This window comes from Myxocyprinus asiaticus, chromosome 12, assembly GCF_019703515.2.
Source record: "Myxocyprinus asiaticus isolate MX2 ecotype Aquarium Trade chromosome 12, UBuf_Myxa_2, whole genome shotgun sequence".
In the NCBI taxonomy this organism is placed as follows: Eukaryota; Metazoa; Chordata; class Actinopteri; order Cypriniformes; family Catostomidae; genus Myxocyprinus; species Myxocyprinus asiaticus.
The window spans coordinates 47670851-47694978 of NC_059355.1; the positions used below are offsets into that span (position 1 = coordinate 47670851).

At 36.9% G+C, this 24128-nt stretch overlaps 1 protein-coding gene across 1 annotated transcript; it reads right to left on the reverse strand.

The window, feature by feature from the left end:
- Positions 1 to 1624: 1624 nt before the first annotated feature.
- Positions 1625 to 22107, reverse strand: LOC127448969 (SAM pointed domain-containing Ets transcription factor-like). The gene is made up of 6 exons (XM_051711987.1): positions 21826 to 22107; positions 11074 to 11536; positions 8062 to 8259; positions 7890 to 7937; positions 4347 to 4481; positions 1625 to 3479 (listed from the first exon to the last, which is right to left on the reverse strand). Exons 2-6 carry the CDS (start codon positions 11528 to 11530, stop codon positions 3301 to 3303), a joined length of 1017 nt encoding a protein of 338 aa, XP_051567947.1. The 5' UTR covers positions 11531 to 11536; positions 21826 to 22107; the 3' UTR covers positions 1625 to 3300.
- Positions 22108 to 24128: the final 2021 nt, after the last annotated feature.

Genomic DNA, 24128 nt, shown 5'->3' on the forward strand with positions numbered 1-24128 from the left:
TAATACACGAGTTTCACAATTTGAGTTGAATTACTGAAATAAATGAACTTTTCCACGACATTCTAATTTATTGAGATGCACCTGTATATTTACACACAGTGGCGTAGCCAAGGGTGGGCCGGGGTGGGCCTGGATCCACCCAAATTAGACCAGGCTCACCCAGAATATTTGGGATTGTTCTTTGACTTCAAATATATATTTATAAAATAGTTAAAAAAAAAAAAAAAAAAAAATGCATAAATTCTGAAAGTATGAAAGAACTGTTTAAATGTGCCACTTCTCTGTTGTTAATGAAAATTTGGTAAAGAAAAATTTGGCCTATCCATTTCTGTAGCCATTCCCTGGCTACGTCCTTGTTTACACATTTCAATTTCATAAAAAAATTCCATCAAATTCAGTTGAGTAATCTAAACTTTTGTATTTATTTTTATTTTTACTTTATTCAAGTTTTATCAAATTAATTTAAAGATCGCTTAATTCAGTTTAACCCTTGTGCAACTCATTTTTAAAAAAAATTTTTTTTATCATTTTGGCTGTGTTAATGCCAATGGCATAAATTTAGCCAAAGGTGTGTATTTTGGGGGGAATTTAAATATTTCAACCTCTGTTCCTAAAATATATCTAGAATACACTGTGTACACAAAATAGTTACACTCAGGACCTTCAGGACAAAAATGTCCCTATTAAAACTGCAATATTTAATCCCAGTGACATTAAAGCATAACATCATGAATTTTATGATATTATGCTTTCATTCTGGAGCCCTGGCTTCAAAATGTACATTTTTAATATTTTCCACCAGATGATGCCAATTTTCTCATGTTTAGCCTATGGAGCAAATACATGTTTTTTTCCTATTTTCTGTTTGCTGTATTATAGAGCACTGCAGGCCAATTGAATAAATGATGCAGCTAAAATTGTGTGGGTGTGTTGGTATGGATATCAGAGTGTGTTTTGTATGTGTGTGTGTGTGTAAAAAAAAAAAAACAACAACAGTGGCATTATGTAAACAAACTGGCATTTAAAGGGTTAAAATCCTGAAAATGAATGAATATTTGGTAGTTATGATCAGGACTGATGTTGGTTAAAAAAAAAAACTAATTGAAAGTGGAAAATAATATATAATATTATTATGGCAGTTTTTTGATGTGGACATTTTTGTCCTCTAAGGACTGCCGAGTAATTTATTTTTATTGACGCACAAGGGTTAATTGAATTTTGTAATGAAACTGGAATGTATAAATATTAAAAATAGGCTAAAATATTTTTTCGAGTGTACATAATATAGTACATATCCTTACAAATAAAACTAGGGTGGTAAAATGGTACAGTAATGGTATCAGATGTTAAAGGGATAGTTCACCAACTGTCATTTACTCTCCTTGGAAAATATCCAAAGAAAAAATGCCATGGTAATACCGCTAATACCATAGGACTTTTTGTACTTTTTTTTTTTTTTTGTGTGTATAGCCCACTATACAGTTGTGCTGGTATTCCATAATTCTATAATGATACAATGATGATGACAGAAATGTAACTTCAAATAAAAAGGTGACGACTAAATAAAAAAAAAAAGTATATTTTAATAAAGGAGTTTGCAAGATGCAAGAACAATAACATTAGACCATAATGTACATAAAGCTGCAAAAGTATGAATAATATTTAGTAATGCCAACGTTAAAGTGAAATGGTTGTTTTTGTTGTTATTGGAACGATTGTTCCAATGCAAACTCACGACCACTCTTCTAGATTAGAGTTTACAATTGAGATTTCAATAATACAAGCCTTTCTGACTGGTATCTTACATAAACCTGTGTCAACCTTCACAACATAAGTGACATATACAACTATTATAACAAAATCCATGGGCCGCCGGTAAGCCCTCTTTTGCATCAGTAGCATAAAACATGACGTGAGCAGTGAGGTGTGTGAAACGGTGGACGATAATTTATGAGTCAGGTGAACTGAAGTAACTGTCCTTTGTAAGTCCACATGAAAGGTTTGCAGTGCTATTAGTCACAAACCAGGAAAAAAAAAGTGATGTTTGTTGAGTGCAAGCCAGAGATTAAACCAAACTGGCATCCTTTCCACTACACATGCTGGCAGTATTCACACGGTGATGTGAATATGAAAGCTGGCTTAGAACAATGTACACTCATCTTAATGTACATAAAGGTGCTTGAGTCCACAAAGAAATGCTTACACCTTATTAGTGTAAGTTAGTTTTTATGGGTTAAAGTGTAAGTTGACAGGCAGATCTTGCGAGTTTTGGCTTTTTTCTTTGTAACATGCTTTAAAGAGTTTACTGACTCGCTCTTATTTTTAACCTTGTTAAACAATTTACACTATCAGTCAAAAGTCTGGACACACCCACTCAGTCTTTATTATTACTAATTTCCACATTTTAGACTATTAGTAAAGACTTCAAAACTATGAAATAACACAAATGGAAGTATGGGAATTATATAGTGACCAAAAATATGTTAAGCAAATCAAAACTATTGTATATTTCAGCATATTTTTAAACAGTTGAAGGAGTTCACATGCATGCTGGTCACTTGTTTCATGAGTTCACTGGTTCATATAGTCCTGGAGCATATTAATATAAACTTATTGGCGTGCCGTCTTTAACGAAGGGGCACGAAAGCCCCTGCCCCCCCCCCGAAGGACCATCTAGCCAGAAATAGAAAGACAATTAAAACAAATAATAGATAGTATATGCATTATGAAACATAAAAATGGAGTTGGGGAGGTGGAAGGCCGAAAGAAACCAGCATGAGGGAAGTAGCCACTTATATGTCCTTGGATATGATTGGCAGGCCTAGGTGCTTCATAATGAAGTACATACATAGACACAACTTAAATTTGTCTACAAAACTGGTTTCGCCATTTAAGCATTAGCCTTTAGATCAAAACATTTTTAAGATCTTGCGAAAAATGTAGGCTGTAAGGCATGTCCACAATTTTGACTCGTGGTGCAGTTGACAGGCTTTTGAAGTAACAGAAAGTAAAAGTGCCATAACTGATACCATTTTTAATGGAATCCAGGTCCATTTGTCAGTGTTGAAGTGGAACACAAGTGTTTTTATAGCAGTGCAAGTATAAGAAACAATTCATTTGACATTTTCAAGCACATTTACATGTTATGTATAGAAAATAATTAAAATCTTGGGACATTTTTCTTGGTTTCGCTGTTGTGCAAAACTCAGGATCCAAAGTAGATAGAAATGTTTAGGAGGGCTCATCAGTTCATAAAGTTTGAGCCCATCTTCTGATTTGGAGGATCAAACCATTATCTCTTTAAACAGGATACACAAACTGATAGACGAGTCTTTGAGAGACATCTGGCTTGCGTATAATGCCCTTTTTATAGTACTGCCGAATGGAGCGGCTGAGTTTGTCATAGTTCATAGCTGGCCGGTTCTTCCTCAAACCCCAGAGACGTGCAACGTGAGCCGAATCTTCAATTTTGAAAATCCCTGCAAAGACACACACACAGAAACACACTTCAGTTATGGCATTACACAGATAACTAACAAGCAAAACAAAAAGTAAAAATAGTAGGCCTACCAGAGCACTGCCTTGTTTTGAACATGCAACCACAGTATATAACAGTATTTTTTTAAGTACTTTAGCACTTTGTGAATACCATACTACTACTGTATATAAATATGTTAGTTACTGAGTACCATGGTATTACCATCTGATACCATGACTGTAAAATGGTATGGCTACAATACTTTAATCTTTCTCTAAAAATACAGATAAAGAAAGGCAGTTTAATAATGCTATTGATGATGGATTATTTGATGTCTGTATTTAGTTAGATTGTTAAAGGTGGGACTAGCAAAACCAGAAAGAATTGTGAAAACAATGACTGTTTTCAAGCGGGTTTCCCAAACCCCCCAAAGGTAAAAATGTAATATTAGAGCAAACATGCAACCTCATTGTTTATGTAAACACGAGTAGGTCCTGGTTTCCACGGGACCAGAACCAGTGTCTTGGAGATTGCTTGCGCAACACGCTATCAGTAGCAGCACAGGGAAAGGTAAACATGTTTGAACTAAAGCAAAAATATCTGATAGGGGATGCTGCTTGTCAGTAATTTGGCAATATGGGGTCGATTTCAGAGTACATGAACATTCGCAAGCAGCATGTCAATTTTCCATATGATCATGTTAAACAAACAGAACAATATTTTGATAGCTCCACAGATACAGTGTTTATCACAAAGTCAACCTACAAATGTCTTACTTATAGTTTACTCTGCATATTAAGCTGGGATACTTGGAAAAATTACAAACTTCATATTACAAACTTCAAGTGTCCAACAATTGTGTTCTCACCTTTCTCTTTGTTTAGCCAGCGGATGCAGCGTCCATAACTGTGAGGTTTCAGGAGGAGTTCTCTAAGGAACTGCCACAGGTGGATCGGCTGACCAGAGCATGATGAATCTGCCTCTGACCAAATTTCCTCTGGTTCTGATGGACAACACATGTAAATACATGTCATTAAAACAATCATCAATTCAAATATAGCTGTTATTGGGGATAAGCACTTAAACAGCAGAGTAAGCAGCTAAGCAAGTATAGCCAAATAACCCAATGAGACCAAATTCATCATATCTAATCAAGCAGTTTGAAGGTTATTTGTAGATATAACCATTTTTATGGATTTTTAGCAGTAGGTGGCACTGTCCTGAAAATTTACATGGAACTTCAGGACATGGTCATGAGATGAAATACCAAGTTTCATTTTAACAGGCCAAAGCGTTGCCAAGATATTGCATAGAATCCGGTGTGGTGCCCTTTTGCCAATTGTTTTGATGCATTATATGAGAACAGTTCAGCAGTCCCCAGATGATGCATGCCAAATTTTGTGTGAAATTTAGTTTCACGGTTGTTTCACGGTTCAAAATGTATTAGCATAAACATAAGTGCAACTTTGAACTGTTGGTGGCGCTAGATGGTTTGATTTAGAGACTTAAAATTTACTTTAGTTGATGTTCAGATACTTCCCTATCAGTGTGCCAAATTTCACCACTTTCCTCCAAAGGGTTCTATGGGCTGCCATAGACTCCTAGCCAGAAAAAGAATAATACTGTAATTATAAAATCACTACAGTGATTTTACTGAAAAAACAGTAATATGAATAAGTAAGTAAATGTAATTATAGTAATAATGGGTGCAACAAACAATTCTTCCGACATGTAGTATAATTCATTAGCATAACTGTAGGCCGGTTGCCAAGCAACGTATTAACTTAGCACTGATTTGCGGTCATAAGTGTGTGTATATCCACCTTTTTACCCATTGCGGTAGTGTTCAAGGATTTATAATGGAAGCCTGTTTTCTTTTTCCGGTCTCCGTTGTTTTCACTCGCATCGGAGTATATTTTTTTAAGGATATAGTATATTAAATTTGTAACATTACAGTCGCAATAACATCTTTTGAAACTGCCTAACCTGAGTGGGGTGAAGCGAAGGCCCGTGGTTAGTTATGTTGATATCATTAACACTTAAAATGGTTGCTGTTTTCCGTCTGGAACGCTCGTTTTAGTAGTTTTTACATTGCTCTTATAAAGGCCGGGCCCAGAAAACGGTCCAGTGGCAATCACAATCATCACGGCATCGCCCAGTGGTTGGTCAGGAAAACGTCATGGTTACTTTCGTAACCTCCGTTCCCTGATGGAGGGAACGAGACGTTGTGTTGATGTAGTGACACTAGTGGTCACTCTTGGGAGCCCCAAACACCTGTGCTTTTTTGAAAAAAGGCCAATGAGAATTGGTGAGTGGAATTTGCATGCCACTCCCCCGGACATACAGGTATAAAAGGAGCTGGTATGAAACCACTCATTCAGGTTTTGTGCCAGGTCCCGGCTTTTTCAGCGGGTAGTTCAGTGTTGTGGCAAGAGGGACACAATGTCTCGTTCCCTCCATCAGGGAACGGAGGTTACGAAAGTAACCATGACAAGTTGTGTCGATGTAGTGACACTAGGGGTCCTTATACAAAACGCCACAACTATCTGAACTGTGTTACGTGAACTGGCGGTGTGTGATGGGCAGACCATAGCCAGCACACTAGGCCATCATGTAACCTCTCCCAACACTCTTATGAGCGTCGAACGGTCCTTCAGGAACAAGTCGACTGCCCAACCATAGGGACAGGCTAGCCCAGCCGAGGCCTCTTTTCCTCTCTTTTCTCCCCAAAAAGAGTGGAATTTGTTAACCGACTGGGAGCCATAAGTGTCTACGTCGGGGGGTGTTCTTCCCAAGGGGAGGACACCGCGGAGACCACACCCCGCCCAAGACGGGGGGGTATTTTGAGTGGAATACGTCACGTGGTCTTACCGAGTCTTGTCGGAAGTATGTCATGTGGAGAGGTCCCATGGTAGGTCCTACCCTAAGGGGGAGGAGTTTCTACAAGGCATGGCGACCGGGGGCAGAGGGGTCTCTGCCCAAGGAAGACGCAATTTACTGACAGGGAAACGATCTTGTGGAAGATATCACATGAGGTCGCCTTCGGGGAACCAGCACATGTGGAGCATGTGGGCGGGCTGCGGCAGAGCCGGTGTTGTTGCTGCAGGAGGATGCCCTTGGTGATGAGCAGACAAGGTGCAGGGTCTTAAGCCGCGCCGGGGCAGGATATGTTGTAAGGCCTGCTTCTGCTTCTTCACTGCCGAGAACTGCTGGGCAAAGTCCTTGACGGTGTCGCCAAACAGGCCAACCTGGGAAATGGGGGCGTCAAGGAACCATGCCTTGTCCGCCTCTCCCATCTCGACCAAGTTGAGCCAAAGGTGGCGCTGAGACTAGGCGGCCATTCCCGAAGGAGGAAGCCCAGCCGAAGCCTCTGCGTCAGACTGGACGAGCCTGCTCTCCAATGCTGCGCTCGATAACTCAGCGTCTTCCCGAGCTCCGAACGAGAGGTTGAACTCACCCTGAGACGAGCCGGCGGTCTCGTCCGAGAGCCCGGGGCGTTCTCTGCACTCCATGGGTGCAGAGGGGGAGAAACTGCTGAAATGCGCCGTAAATCCAGCAGTTTTGAGGTGCGTCTTTGGAGGGAATTGAATTCAGTGCACTGAATACAACCGCTCGGCTCCGAAGAGAAAATCTGAATGAGTGGTTGCATACCAGCTCCTTTTATACCCGTATGTCCGGGGGAGTGGCATGCAAATTCCACTCGCCAATTCTCATTGGCCTTTTTTCAAAAAAGCAGAGGTGTTTTGGGCTCCCAAGAGTGACCCCTAGTGTCACTACATCGACACAACGTCAAGTGAGTGACAGATAGGGAACTGTGGATATCCATTGTTTAATGTCTTCAAACATAACTCATCAAATCCGAGCCGGACTTCTTAAGAAAAAAAGAAGTTCTTAATTTATAAAATGTTTCTTAGAAGGTATCTAGCCATAAACGTTGACGATTTAAGAAAAAAATAAGAAATTCTTAAGAAGAAATCGTTGTGGGAATACAAACTATTCTTACATTTTTTTTAAAGTTAGAAAATAAGAAGAAAGTCATACCAAGTTTGTCAGCTGTACGTCTAAAAACGTGTAGTGTTGACCACTGCTTACACTTGCAAAAGGTACCATGGCATTACCGTTATTTTGGGACATTTACCATGGTAATACCATGGTATATGAATACGGTAATCATTCAGTAGCCTACCATGGTACATATATCAAAGTACCATTATTACCATCTGATACCATCACTGTATCATGTTGCCACCACAGTATTTTGGGTAGAGTTATACATTTCTTGAAACTGATGAAAAGTGCATGACTTCTCTTTGGTATATTTTTATGGTAAAACCATGGCACTTTTCTGTAAGGGGAGTTTTTAATGTTGTGTAATTGTATATTTTCAGACTGACATGTGCCTGTGACATACCTCTTATCCTGCTCTCTCCAACTGAACACCTTTCCTTCATCCAGGCAGCTAAACACACAAGGGAATGCAAAATATAGTATGAAATATATCATGATGAAGTTTTTTTTTATATTTGAGTGTGTTTCTGCATGAATTTGTGCAAGATTGTTGGGGTAACACTCATTTATTTCACCTGATTTCCATATATCCAGATGTGCATGTAAGGTTTCACTGCACTGTGGCGACCGCTGTCGGAAGTCTTCCTCACTCATGGAACATAAATCTTTCCCATCCAGGTCTTGGAAGGCCTTGCCCACCTGCGGAAGCCTGTAAAGATGCTCAGTCCATAGTAACCACTTCTGTACATTCCCACAATTCCACTCCACTGGGTCTGTAAGATGACATAAGATGTTTCATTCATCTTGACCAGCCATCTGTCTGGAGCAGCTAACCACCTTTGACAAACCACACTATATTTCCATGCCGCTCAGATTCCGTTTGGTTTGGATAGACTCCAAATGTTTTGTAATGTCTTAAAGAGAGTTAGTGAGGTAGAGCACTATTCAAAAGTGCAAACATAGGGGATGGGTGTTTACGCAAGGTGGTGTGACATTTTAAAGGGACAAAATTTGGCATGACACCACAAATTGGAGGAGCGTGCTGTTAAATAAGTTCAATTCAATAAATCAATAGTAATACAACGTGACAGAAAATACATTGACATTATAATTGATGAGAAGAGGACTAAAGAAATTCATACTGCAAAAAAACATTTTCTTAGTTACAGGGTTTGCACACTTTTTTGATGAATGATTTTCCATGACCTTCACGTGACTTTTCTAGTCATTCATGATTTTAAAAATCATTTAAATATATCACGAAGAGCAATTTCAAGCCAATTAAAGATGAGAAAAATATATATTCACAATAGAAATTTCCATAACTGTTTCCAATTTTTTACATTTGAATGGATTTTTCAGGCTTAAAAATCATTCAAAATAAAGACTAACATGGAAACCCTGTAATCAGTATTTTTGTTGTGTTTTCTAGTAAAATACCCAAATGTTCTTAAAACAAAGATACTTTTATTTTTTACTTTAACTTGAAGCAAAATTGCAAATGATATTAAGACTTCGTTTCTAGGGAATATATCTTGAATTAAGATTATTTTGTATTACCCTATTGATAAACTGTCTTAAATTTAAATCTAACAAAATTTAGTGAGGTAATAGGTTAGGAAAAATAAACTTAAATCAAGATTTATTGTGAATGTATGGATGTTTAGATAGTTTCATGAGAAAATAGACTTTTTTGAAGACACAGATGCATTAAACCCCAATATTTACAATGTGCAAGACATGTCGGATTGTTGAGGAAAAACTAGAAAAATTTTATTATTCCATGACTTTTCTTGGCTTGTAAATCACAATTTTAAAATTTCCAGGTTTTCCATGACCACAGGGACCTTGTTATCAGTATTTGTATATTGTTTTCTAGTAAAAATACCCAAACCTCCTTAAAACAAGATAAATACTAACTTTAAGCAAAATTGCATGAGATATGTTTTAAGAGAAAACTTTTTTTTTTTTTTTTTTAGATTTACACATTTCAATTTTTATAACAAAATTCCATCAAATTGAATTGTGTATTTTTTAACTAAATTAAATAAATAATATTTCAGTTTTTTTATTTTTTTTTATTTTTTATTTTTTTTTTGTTAAAGATTCAATTTGAATGAACTTTGGTAAGAAAATGAAAATGTGTAAATGTTAAAATAATTTTTTTGAGTGTATCTTGAATTTTTATTTCCCTATTGGCAAATAGTTTTTTCTTGCCTTAAACATAAATCTCATAACATTTAGTTTTATAATGGGTTAAGAAAAATAAACACAAGTCGTATCATCTTACACAGTTTTGTTTCTCAAGTAAAAGTATCTTGTTTTAAGGATGTTTAGATATTTTACTAGAAAACAAAAATACTGATTAAGAGTAGCATAAAAACAGTAAAAGTATTTTTTAAAGACGCACACATATTAAAACCCAATATGTACAACGTGCAAGACATATCGGAGTGTTTGCTTTTGTAGGGAGCATCATCGTTACAGGGGAGGGGCTCAGAAGTCCGTAAGGAAAGTTAGTGCAACAAAGCTCAGATACTATTAGTGAAACTCCAGAGGATTAGGCAGATCCTGTTATATACATTTTCAACTGCCTTCAGGGATATTTGAGTCAAAGGCCTTTTCAACAGTTTCATTATGAATGTTTGCACGGGCTCGATCATAACTCAGAGCTGTCTGTCGCTCATATTTAACGTGAGTGATGAATGATGAGGTGTTCATTTGAATAAGTGTCATGAAATCATCAGTATGTTATGTTTGTAGCTTTTGACAGGATGTGTCACTTGAAGCTGTAATGGGATATGTCACCTGAAGTATCTTTCCACTATGCAGTACATTTAGGAGCTTTTGCAGTTGAATCAAATTGACACAAATGAAATGCATTAATCACTTGACTTCTCTTTTGTGTAATGCATAAAATCTGAATCTGAAGTGAATCCCAGCTCCCACTTGCTTGTGCCGGTATAATTGTGTTAAGTTGAGACATGTACTCATTTTCTCTTGCCTAAATGCCTTATTTGACAGGATTTTGCATAAGTATTGAAACTTTATCATTTCTAATTAATGCAGTAATAGCACAACCTCTTTATTTGGATATGCATATAATCATAATCTGAATTCTAATCTGATTCTAATGTGAACTAGCTGTATAACTGTTATACAGAATGGTATAAATGTGGGACTGTCTCTAAATAAATGTTAAACACTTTAAAGACATGAACTTGATCTATATAACTGTATAAAGTTATATTTAATATTATAACTTCGCTGTCATGACAACTAAATCCCGGTACTGGAATTAACTTTACTCACATAAGGTTAGTAAGCGATTTTGACTAAATTCATGTTAACATTTTTAATGTTTATGTCTTGTGGCTATACTTGTGGCTAAACTATGTATATTTGAGCATTTATGGACTTTGAGTCGCATAAATGAAGCTGAAATAATTTTTTGTGGTAATCAACATTATGTCACAAATGCTGTCGATTGAGCTTAACTTGTATTAATCCCCAAATATTCCTTCAACCAATATTTTTTATGGAAAAATGGTTCTGAAGAGAGTGATAAAAAAAAAAAAATGTCTCACCTGGTGTGATGTTTAGAAGTTTACAAGCTGTTTCAATGTCCTTCAGAACTTCTCCCACCACCAGACTTTGTACCTGCTCCAAAGATCTCTCCTCCACCTGTTGTTCCAGGGTAGGCGACAGCGGCGAGGTTCCCAGCCCGGGGCTGTCAATGACAGGACACTGCTCTGGTTCCTGACACGATTCCAGTCGGGGCCCGGCAGCCCCCACGGATGTGGAGGAATCCGACACCCTCACCAGCCAGGCGGCATCCTCAGTGAAGGGCATGTCGAAGCAGGACAGATAGAGTCCAGAATGTCCACGGTCCGAGCCATCTAGACGGGGTTTGTGGTCGACCAGCTCCGTGGTCTGCACTATGCCATCTTCTCTCTTAAAAAGAGCCAGCAAGGTATCTGCAAAACCTGGACGTGGCGTCTGAAGAATGGGGTTATCTGTCTGGATCTGAACTGGACTGGCCATTGTCTCCTGTAGAGGATCAAGAGAAGAGGTTATACATGGAAGAGACACAAGAAAACAAATTGTGAGATCTTTGCCTTGGGTTTTGTGAATAAATGAGCATAACAGAGCTGCCGTACACAAGAGTGCTCCTGTTGGTTCTTCAACAAAGTTATGGTGTTCCATTGCAAACTCAAGACAACCAACACAAACTGTCTCTAGAAATGACTGAGCCTAGGTGATGCTGTTTCTGTTTTAAGGGTACCAGGACAATTGGGAATGGCTGTTTGGCCTCAAAGTAAGTCACAGTGCAGCATGGGGCCAGCAAAATGGATTTGAGTCACTTACTCATGGGTCACTTGTACAGAATGGCGAGTGTCATTGGAGTAAAGCAGCAGTTTTGAGGCCTGCTTTTCAAGGTGCCGTCCCCAGTCTCCTGTCTCCTGTGCCAGCATGAGTTTTTAATCAAATTGAGGGAAGATTGAGAGGAGGAAAAGATGCTTCAAATGTAGGATAACAGGAGGAGGTGGGGTTGGAACTGATAACCATCTCCAATGGCCAGAAGAAAGATATACAAAGTTAAAAGTGGGAAGATTGATTGAAAGAAAGTGGCAGCTCAGATTACAAGTTCACTTGAAAACAATTACGCTTTCAGTGTAAAAACAAATTAGCCTTCAAGAGCCGTCTGTTTAAAATGCTGTTAAAAATGCAAGAGTTTCCTCAAAGAGCCTTGAGGACCTGTCTCTTTAAACTGTCAACTATGAAAGCAAACATGCCTTAAAGTGAAATAAAATAATGTATTGCAAGGCGAAACAAGAAATAGAACAAAGACGACAACCTGAACACTAGTTTAACAAGCAGTCAAGACATTATGGGTGGTCACATCAGTATTAGAAACATGAGCAAAGACAAACATCAATACAAACTAGATTTGTACGATTTCTGAAAAAAATGTGAGTGGTGCTTGCATGTGCAGAAGTCACCACCATAATGCTAGGGTGGTTGCCAGGGCGTTGCTATGCAGTTTCTACGGTGTTCTAAGTGGTTTCTAACATGTTGATATGCGGTTGTAAGGGTGTTCCAAATAATTGGTTTCTAGCATGTTGCTATGTGGTTTCTCAGGTATTCAAAGTGGTTTCTAATGTGTTGCTTTGTGGTTGGTAGGGTGCTCTTTGTGGTTGCTCATTGGCCCAAGTCAAAAACTGAGATGTTGGACAGAATGACAGCCCCAGTCACCATTTACTTTCATTGTATGGAAAAGAGGTGCAATGAAATTGAATAGTGACTAAATATTCTGCCTAACATCTTTAATGTTCCATGCACAGAAGAAAGTAAGTCGTATGGGTTTGGAACGACATGAGGGAGAGTGAATAATGACAGAATTTTCATTTTTGTATGAATATTCTTTTTATATTCTGAACTAAATATATAATTTTTCTTTAAGAAAAGACTGTGTAATATTAAAATCTGTCTACTGCAGTATCTTGTGGTATCATGGGGGCGACTGAAAAACAGTTTCTGAAAAACAGAAATGCAAAAGGGCTGTAAAATATTACATGTGACAGAAACAAGGACTATCATAAATCATGAAGATCTTGTCTGGGCCTCGACATTACGTGAAGAATATCACAGGCAACCCATGAAGTGTTGTCGGGAAAGAATAAAGTGTGCTTTTTGTGCCAACACAGATCATGTAAACACATGTCATTTTGACATATTAAACTTTCAAATATGAAACTGTTGCATTTGTAAAAGTGCAAACCGCAGATATTTTCATGGATGAATAAAAAATTGTGGTCTGAATCAAGTCAAAAATAGAGATGATATTGATAAATGTAGAGTGTGTGCCGATCCATCAAGTTAGAGTCATAAACATTTATATTTTGTATGTTTACTTTTTATTTTAACATATCCATACAGAAATCTATTGACACCCACTGTCGTTTAGTGAAGGTACAGGGTAACTGTAACCCTGAAAATTAAAAGACACAAAGATTGTGCTTAAATTAAAAATCAATCCAAAGATAATGTTAGAATGAAAATGTATGCAAACTAGTGCAAAAATCAAATTCAAGGGATAGTTATTGATTTATTTAGTGATGTAATGATTAATTTCATGATTTTATATTTTTTTATTATTATTATAATTTGTTTTACAATTTCATTATGTATTCAACGTTTATTTTGTTCTCTATAAAAATCCAATTTTTTTATATAATATATACTGGAAAAAATTAAGAGACCACTGCAAAATTATCAGTTTCTCTGGACTGACTATTTATAGGTGTGTGTTTGAGTAAAATTATTTATTATTATTATTATTATTATTCTATAAAGTACTGACAACATTTCTCCCAAATTCCAAATAAAAATATTATAATTTAGAGCATTTATTTGCAGAAAATGACAACTGGTCAAAATAACAAAAAAAGATGCAGTGTTTTCAAACCTCAAATAATGCAAAGAAAACAAGTTCATATTCATTTTTAAACAACACAATACTAATGTTTTAACTTAGGAAGAGTTCAGAAATCAATATTTGGTGGAATAACCCTGATTTTCAATCACAGATTTCATGCATCTTGGCATGCTCTCTACCAGTCTTTCACATTGCTGTTGGGTGACTTTAGGTCACTCCTGACACAAAAATTCAAGCGGCTCGGCTTTGTTTGATGGCTTGTGGCCATCCATCTTCCTCTTGATCACATTCCAGAGGTTTTCAATGGGGTTCAGGTCTGGAGATTGGGCTGACCATGACAGGGTCTTGATCCGGTGCCAGTGGTCCTCCATCCACACATTGATTGACCTGGCTGTGTGGCATGGAGCATTGTCCTGCTGGAAAAAACAATCCTCAGAGTTGGGGAACATTGTGAGAGCAGAAGGAAGCAAGTTTTCTTCCTGGATAACCTTGAAAGTGGCTTGATTCATACATCCCTCACAAGATGAATCTGCCCAATTCCAGCCTTGCTGAAGCACCCCCAGATCATTATTCGAGGTCTGAAAACATTGCATCTTTTTTGTTATTTTGACCAGTTGTCATTTTCTGCAAATAAATGCTATAAATGACAAAAAAAAAAAATTTGGAATTTGGGAGAAATGTTGTCAGTACTTTATAGAATAAAACAAAAATGTTCATTATATACAAACACACACCTATAAAATAGTCAATCCAGAGAAACTGATCATTTTGCAGTGGTCTCTTAATTTATATATATATATATATATATATATATACTGCCCAGACAATTTTCAGCCAAAGTACTTTAAATGCTTATTATTCTAAATGATTTTAGACCGTTACTATACGGTTGCTAAGGTGTTCTGGGGGGTTGCTAGGTGGTTGCTCACTGGTCCAACAAAAGAGTACATCCTCAAGTCTCTCTGATATTCTTTTCCATAGATATGGCTCAAGTCTCTACTTTAATGCAAGTTTATATCAAAGTTTGAGGAATCTTTCATGTACGTAGCACTAACAGTGCAGGGAAAGTTATGTACCAAAGTTTAATACTTAGGGTAGAGCTTTGTTGAAATCACTAACTCCAAGTATGAGCAGTAGTAACAGTGATGATTGCCCTAGCAAACACCACTAATATGTGTTTCCTGATCCTGTTTCCCCCTTTTCTCATTGCCAATTCCTGTTGTTCTTCAACTGTGGTATAAAGAAAATTAGCAAAAAGGCCAAAAAAGTGACCTTGGAGTCTTTTGGGTAATGTATGTTTTATTAGTTGCCATAAATTCCCCATAAATAGAGTCTGTGAGGGTATTTGTTGAGCAGTCCCCTCTGCTCATGTCATCATAAGTAAATATATGCCCATAATCATCTGATTTAAAGAACGCAGCACAGATGGAGAATAAGAAAGATTTGGTCATTTGTCATCATTTTAGAGCGTATGTCTACAGCCCTTTCCTCGTCTACCACATGTTCTCAGACAACCTCTGTTTGTTTGGACACACCGTCGCCGTCATTCATAAAATCATGTGATTGTAACACACCCAGTGATAGTGGAGGAAATGAGGTATTATTACACAATAATTCTACTTTAGAAAAGGTAGATTACCATCAGACACAGTTTTAAAAATCCACACCATCACACACTACATCGAAATACGCTTGAAGTATCAGATCTGTCGAGATATGTCCAGGACATATGATACTTGTTTTAACTTAACGTCATTCCGTTTCAACTCAACCAGAGGTTCCCAGCTCAAAATATTATTTTAGTTTAGTTTTTATTTAGTTTTTAGTTTTTTTACTGGTGAAAGATGAACATAAATGATGATGATGAAAGCCAAAACATTAAATACCATGGATCAATATTTAGTAATGCATTATTTTATAGAGGGGGGACAAACTGGCAATTTTCACCCATGAGTTTGGAGCCAAAGTGGAGTCAAAATATAATCTTTGAAAGGTGACAGTGTGATTATTTTAGTTTTACACAGAGATAGGTAGGTCTATTACAAACATCAGTTGACTTCAGCAGCCTTTGTTGCATTGTATGCCAATGATGTTAGTCCAAAAATGAAAAAAACATTGTTTTTGTCTCATTTTGTGTTTATAACTCCAGAAGTATTAAATATATCTTAATATCCTTTTAGAATATGGTTCAGAACAAACTTTTATTTTTGTATCTGCACTTGTAAGGCCATATATTGTTAAAACCCAGAGATATTAGGGTCTTAATGTGGCTCCATAAGTAAAATGTTAAAATTCAAAAACTAAATAAAGCTAGGGCTCACTTGGACTCCCAACATTTTTAATTTTGACATTATTGCTTTTATGTGAATAAACAAAGGTACATTTAAAGTTTCAACATTTTTGCACTTTAAATCTAAGAAAAACTAGCTTCATATCATGTAAACTACATTTGATTTTCGACCATTGAAAATGGGTCAAATTTAACAATTTACGGATGGGGCCAGACTGAGAGATTCGTATCTCTGGGATTCAACCATATAGGGCTTTTAAAATGAAGATACAAAAAGGAAAGTTTATTCAGAACCACAATCTAAAAGCTTTTTAAGATATCTGTAATACTTCTGGAGTTGAAGGCACTTCAACTTTGGAAAAACAACACAAAAAGGGGTTACAACAAAGGGTACTGAAGTCAACTGATTTCAGTAAAGGACATACCAATCTCTGTATACAAATAAAATAATGATGCTGCCACCTTATGAATAGAGAAGTTTAATGTTTTAGGATTTCAAGCAGTCAAAAGTGTCCTAACTGAAGAATTACCCATGATTCAATGACTACACTGCAGGGCTGCTGCATCAGTCATATTGGATGCAGCAGTGGAATGGACGGGGAGGTCAAAGTTCAAGCCATTTGTCTCTACTTCTTTCACGTTTCTGTATGCGAACACAAACAGAAGGCCCGGATAGTGTCTTTGAAGCTACCCTGGGATAAACCCGAAAGGAAATGAAGCTATCCTTCTTTAAAGAATACCTGTTTTCATTCCCAAACTCACCCCACCCCCATCCTCCAAGGAAAAGATGGAGCGTGCTTTTCAATCCATCTGCGCCCAGCTTAGTTTCAGTCTGTAACCTAGTGTCCACTCTTGCTCGCAACAGCTTGTGATAAGCCCATTAGACAGACGCGTTTAGTCTATATTGACTCCGGCCAGCAGAGAGAAAGCAGTGTTGAGGAGATGCAAACACGCTCTCCAGGCGCGGGATTAGGCCCGTGACTGATCCTTAAATGAGTTTGGTTAAAGACTCTAAAATTCATTTCAGGAGGGTTAAGAGATGCTCCATTTGCCAGGTCAGCGGCATTCATTGCTAAAGAATGAGTGTTTATCAGCCTCTCACGGCAAAAGACACAAGGTAGGACATTCCCAGCAGTCAGATTGCCTTATTCGTGTTTTATTCATGTTGCTTTATTTATGCACGGTGCACTTTAAAAAGAATAGAGTCGCAGTCACCAAAATAACAGTTCCAAAATGGCTGTTCAGTCTGATGTCATAGAAGAACCTTAAAGTTTTTTTAGAAAACGATTCTTGTACTGGTGCTTGAAAGAACCCAGAAACCAATACACTGATCTAAAGAACCAATGATGTAACATCACAAAGCTGAATCTCACAAAACATGTAAAGACAACATGTCCTAGTCATATTACTATAACATATTACTATTACATATAATGTAACATGTTATTAATATATTTATATATATACTGTATATAAATGAACATATCAACAAATTAATAAATACAATTAATGTGTTCATCGCGGTAGTATTTGTTGTACTGCCTTTAATATATGATGTTTTAATAATAATAATACAAATATTGTATTACAGTAATTGCTTTACAAAAATATACAGTAAATGTTCATTTAAAAAAATCACAATGCAATAAAGCTATTTGTCCTCAAAACAGGCTTCATGCAATATATTTTGCATGTTCTTTTTCTTTTCTTTCTTTTTTTTCCTCTTTAATTTTGGGCTGAAATGTGACCTGGACATTCACATTCACATTTATGAGATTTTTTATCGGCAAAAAATTATATATATAGTATGCATAGTTCTGTATGTGTGTGAATATACTGATATATATATATATATATATATATATATATATATATACACACATTTATTTATTTATATATGACTAACAAAAACGTTGAAAAATGGTGCTCAGCCAACTAAAGAGGAGGTGCAACCAAAAATCTAAATATATCAATATGTCATATATCAAGTCACATTCATATATATATATATATATACTCAAAAACCCTATACATTAAAAATGGTTCTTGATCAAAGTTGGTCATTAACCTTACACAAACAATGGACAATATGACTAACTTTATGACAACCTAATTTCTTGTTCTTTGCTGTCAGAGACATGCGTTACGGTAAAGTTAGCGTGTATAGATAACCATCAAACAACTTCTCTCTTTACAAACCTCACACCCATTGAAAATAAGAAAATATTTTTTTATTTGTTTTATTCATATCCATATTCCATGTCTTAGTCAGGTGTGACATGTTCAGCAAATAAATACAAAAATCTCCTCATAAAAGGATCACTGTGCATTGTTTCATTATATGGTGGAATTTCGCCCAGCATAGCAACAAGCACAGCTGAGTGCAATGGAAAAAGACTACTAATTAATAACAAGTCTCTCCACTGAATGAGCGAGATTCAGTATCAGTGTGCACAAGTGATGGTACAATATTAGTAAATTTCTCTCTTACTGGAAGAAATGCTTCATCGACTCCATGGTTTCAACAACTTCTGCACAATACTCGGCTTATTCACATTGTAAAGACATAAACTCTTTGGCAATCATTACAAGCAATTAGTGCAGTGGCTCCCCTACCACATGACTGAGTTTAAGTGAGGTGTCACACAACGATTGGCTGACTCAACAATCGTCAACAATATTCAAGGTCAAAACAGCTTGGTTAGATTGCCTGAACATGCGAACAGTGGCCAAAAAAAAAAAAAAAAAACGATTTGGACACATTTTGTATCTAATATAATGACCTTAAGACATTTTTATGTGTGTCTTAAAAGTCCAAATACCTTTTCCGGCCACTTTGCTGAATTAAAATGAACATGCTTCAATAGTAAGCAATAGTACTATAGCAATAGTAAGGAAATACTGATTTTAGATCAGGGAAGTTACAGCTTGACTTTCACTGATTTGAAATTAAAATGCCAGTTTGTTGCATTGTTCAGAAATATACTCCTACATTTCTATGTTTACTAAAGCCCCCGTCCATCTTTTGTAATCCATTAGTGTTGACGCTGTAAAAACTTTCAAACTTTTGCAGTAATGTCTTAACAAACACAACCCACAAAGCTGCTTGAACAAAAACAGGCATGGCATGGTAATATGCAAATTGTCATATTAAGTCATTCAACCGATGACAGTTGCGTTTTGATCAAAATCTCTGATGCATTCTGTGAGCTTTAGGCCCAAGTGTGGTCGAACGGGGACTTTTTATTATTATTCAAGATTGCATTTGTTCTTTTTTGTGAATGTGTTCTGTCTACTTCCTCAACGTCTGAAGCAGGTGTGATGCACTTGTGCCAGGTTTTCTCAGGCTTGTGTTTTATGAAGCTGACCTTATCTTCTTGTTAATCTTCTCATGTCACCATCAGGGAACAAAAGATTGAGATTCAATCTTTGAAGGGATAGTTCACCCAAATATTAAAATTCTGTCATCATTTACTCACCCTCATGTTGTTTTAAAACTGTGTGGTTTTGTTTCTAACATTTCACAGAAGTCAATATATCTTGGAAAACTTTTGAGCTGCTTTTTTTCATATAAAGAAAGTGGATGGTATTTTAGGCTCCAAAATAAAAACAAAAAAACAAAACAAAGAAAAGCACTGTACAAGCACTTTTATGGCCCTGACACACTCACAGCGAAGTAATTCTTTGTTCTTTGCTCAGAGCCAAAAGGAAGTTCGCAACAGCTGAGCAACGACATACTGTTTGCAAACATTCATACTATGAAGATGTATATTAATTGATGTAAAGCATCAACTATTATGGCATTAAAATGTATTATCAATGATTACGTGTCTCATTCTATGAATATAATTGACATGAGATCAGTAAAAGAAGCTGTTTTTAACCACTGAAAAGATAGTGTGTAATTTGTAATGTTTACCATTTGCATTCATGGCGCTAATGTGCTAACATGTTATACACAGCCAAAATTTGTGCCTATTACACTCTGTTATTGTAATTTATGATGACTCTGGTACTACTGCAAAGATGGGTGTATAAAACAGTGTTAATGGTCAGAATATACTGTACACAAAACAATGATGATAGGCATATCTCACTTTGGGCAGATGTGAATGGCTTTTGGCTACAGAAGGCACATGAGTGAATGAGCACATACGAGTATTTGAGTAGATTCGATTCCTTTTGTGTAGACTAATTAAAAAAAGAAATCACATGACATGTTCTTGGAAAATGTCTCTATGCAAACGATCGTACAGATGTAGGTACATCTGCACCAGCTCGCAAATAACTCTGCATGCCAGTGTGTTCAAGTAATCGGCCTCAAAGTAGGTGGAGCTCCAGGTCAAACCTACTGACGACGTGGACCAATGGCAGTAAGAAGGAGTTAAGTCGGGAAGAAGGTGCCCTGAAAGTTTACCCTGGCAAGCTTTTACGAACCACCACAATGAACTCAAAAACACCTTTTTGGTCAGATTTTGTTCTAAATGACGTCATTTTTTCTTTGATTTTGTAGGAAGTGTGCAGGGGGTCTTAAAAGTATTCCGTGCACTAATACCATAGCTTTGTGTGAGAGATGAAAATTGTACCCTCTGCAACAGCTTTCAAATCTCATTCACAGTCAAACTCAGGTCTCATTACAAGACGTAATAGTAGTACGAGATGGCAAAACCGTAAGAAATCGTATGAGTTGGCTCGTACAAAAACATAGGACTTTAAAAAATAAATGAACCAAAGAATGATGTCATTACAATTTTTCCAAAGTTTAACACCTAGCCCAAACCCTAAACCTAATAAATTGTTGGATAGGTGGCTAGCTAAAATTTGATGCCTATATTTTATCGATTTGAAATTCTATTTGTTTATTGGATGATCACTATGGGAATAAAAGTTGTACGTTTTCATATAAAGCCCATATTGTCGCAATTGCATATATTCAAATATGCCGTGTGAAGATGCATTGGACCAATTTTTAACTTCAATAAATCCAAATGTGATTAGTTATCTTATGCGTCAGGCCAAGTTAGAATATGCAGAAGTACAAATGAGATTTGAGAGCTAAGAATGTTTAGTGAATAATGATATAAATTTTGGTGGGTTTCTCACGCAATCAGAAGATTTTAAATATAGCACACATGTTTGACAGCAAAAATCATTGTCCACTTTCATTGAATGGGAAAATAGAAGCTTTTACATCCTGCAAGATTTCTCCTTTTGTGTTCCAAGGAAGAAAGTCATACAGGTTTGGAACGAGTAAACAGCTAAATAAATTATTTTTCATTATTTCATTTTTTTGGGTGAACAGTTTGCTGTGAGCTAACTTAACATCTGTGATCCATATAAAAGTCACTTGCACTTTTGCCTTCGGGGGAAAAAACAGTAATTTGCAGTTTGCCGGTGTTGTTCTGGAAGCAGGCCAGATTAGAACCTTGGAGCTTTGCACCTTTTCATTTTCGGTGACACATACCACTTTATCTTTCTAAATGAAGATTACATGCATTCAATCAAGCGTGTCTTACTTTAATAGACATAAAATACATTTATGGTTTAATCTTAGGTGCTATACCCTTGACAGTGGGTCGATATCAATATACAAGATGAGTGCAGACTTACCTGTCCAGGTAAAGACAGTGTTGCAGGTGCGAGAGGGAAGTGCTCTCCTGTCTCCTGTCGTTTCAGATGTGCAGGTCTGCAGGTCTGCAGGTGCAGGGATTAATTCTAGGCCTCTTGTTTCTCCTTCAGACTCAACACGCTATCGAATGTGACAGTTCTATCATAAAAGGAGGGAATGCAACAAGCTGCAGTTGTGGTGTGCCACATTACTAACCTCAATGACTAATACTGCCACTGACAACCTTCATTGGCCTCTGTGTGTGTGTGTGTACCTGATGTGGGTGTGCACAAGACTTGAAGTTAATGAAGGAATGCCTGCTTCACTGACTCCAGGTCTCACTTTTATACACAAGCCTTATTAAGCTGTGTAAACATTGTCTCAGTGCCCCATTCCCAGCCTAAAGGCGTCTGACATGCCAGTCTGTTGTTGTGGACCACTAACCCCCCATGCAGAAGAGGAAAAAGAAAACATTTTCAGAGGAATTGCCTGTTGAAATGTCTGAGATTGTGTTTTTTAATCTCAAATGAAAACTATTGAAAGAAATGTGCATGATCAATAGTTTGATGACGGCCTTTCTAAACTACTCTTTGGTGTTAAGAGATGTAGATGGGGTTGTTTTATGACATTTTAAATACCCAAATAGAGCATGTTTACATGCACACCAATACGCTGATAACTACCAAAAATCTGCTAATAGCTATCAAAAAACCAACAACGCAAGAAAAACGTGTTTATGTGAGATTTGAAATCAAGGGATTATTCTCTGCTTTTGATGTCAAAACGTAAACAGGCATACGCACAACACTTGTGCATATTGGATAAACCGGTAACTCTGGTAAAGGTGTTTACATGCAACTTGAAAAAGGGGTAATGGGCAAAAATCGACACATTTCGATCAGTTTATGCTTAAACCATTTGTGACATTAATAATTTATGCATTCATGCATATTTTCACAAGGTGCACTTGTAATTTTAATGAGTAAATATACTTCGTAATTAAGTGAACTTTCATGATTCAAATAAATAGCTAAAAGTTTTTAGTTTGTTGTTTTTGTTTTCCAAAATGTTATAAATAAAAGGCAAAATCCAAAAAGATGCGTCAGTGCAAAACACCAATTGTAAAGTAAATAAAATCAGGTGCGTACGCTCAAAAAAATAGCTTTGGCCACAAAGTTGGAAGCATAGAATTTTCCAAAATGTTAATGCCTCAGCTTACCAAGACATTTTGGAAAATTCTATGCTTCCAACTTTGTGGAAACAGTTTGGGGAAGGCCCTTTTCTGTTCCAGCATGACTGTGCCCCAGTGCACAAAACAAGGTCCATTAAGGCATGGTTAGATGAGTTTGGTGTGGGAGAACTTGACTGGCCCGCACAGAGCCCTGACCTCAACCCTATCGAACACCTTTGGGATGAACTAGAACGGAGATTGTGAGCCAGGCCCTCTCGTCCAACATCCGTGTCTGACCTCACAAATGCTCTTCTGGAAGAATGGGCAAAAATTCCAACAGACACACTCCAAAATCTTGTAGAAAGCCTTCCCAGAAGAGTGGAAGCTGTTATAGCAGCAAAGGGGGGACCAACTCGATATTAATGCCTATGGATTTAGAATGGGATGTCATAAAAGCTCCTGTAGGTGTAATGTGTAGGTGTCCCAATACTTTTGTCCATATAGTGTATATATATATGTTTTTTTTTTTTTTTTTTTTTTAAGAAATAAGTTGGTTTTATATAGTCATTAAACCTCATTAGTATGCAAATGTTCAGTTCCGAAGTCTTGCTGTGTTCAAAGACATTTCTGCCTGTAACAAATCATTATGTAGGACATAAAATTCATTTCTAGATATTTATGTGCATTTGAGTGTGTGAGAGTTGTGCTTGCGTCAATGTGCTGATAATTTGTCTACAAGCACTCAGTGTGGTGCAGTGTTTGCACAGTGAAACAGACACACCAGTGCAAACCATACACACATTTAACACAGACTTAATTGAAAATAGAAAGTAAAAAGGGCGAGTGAGAATGATTGTACGTCAATCTGTCATTTTAAGCTATTCCTACGTCTGTTGCACTGTGATGAACTGGCCACCTGTCCAGGATGTTTCCCTGCCTTCGTCCCGAGACAGCTGGGATAGGCTCCAGCACTACCTGCGACCCTGCATAGGACAAGTGGCTATAGAAGATGGATGGATGGAAGATACTTTCTCTGAAAACAAGTCTTAATTTCTTATGCAATTTTGCTTCTCATGTAAATTTATTTGGATTTAAGAATGTTTAGATATAGAGATTTAACTGGAAAACAAGACA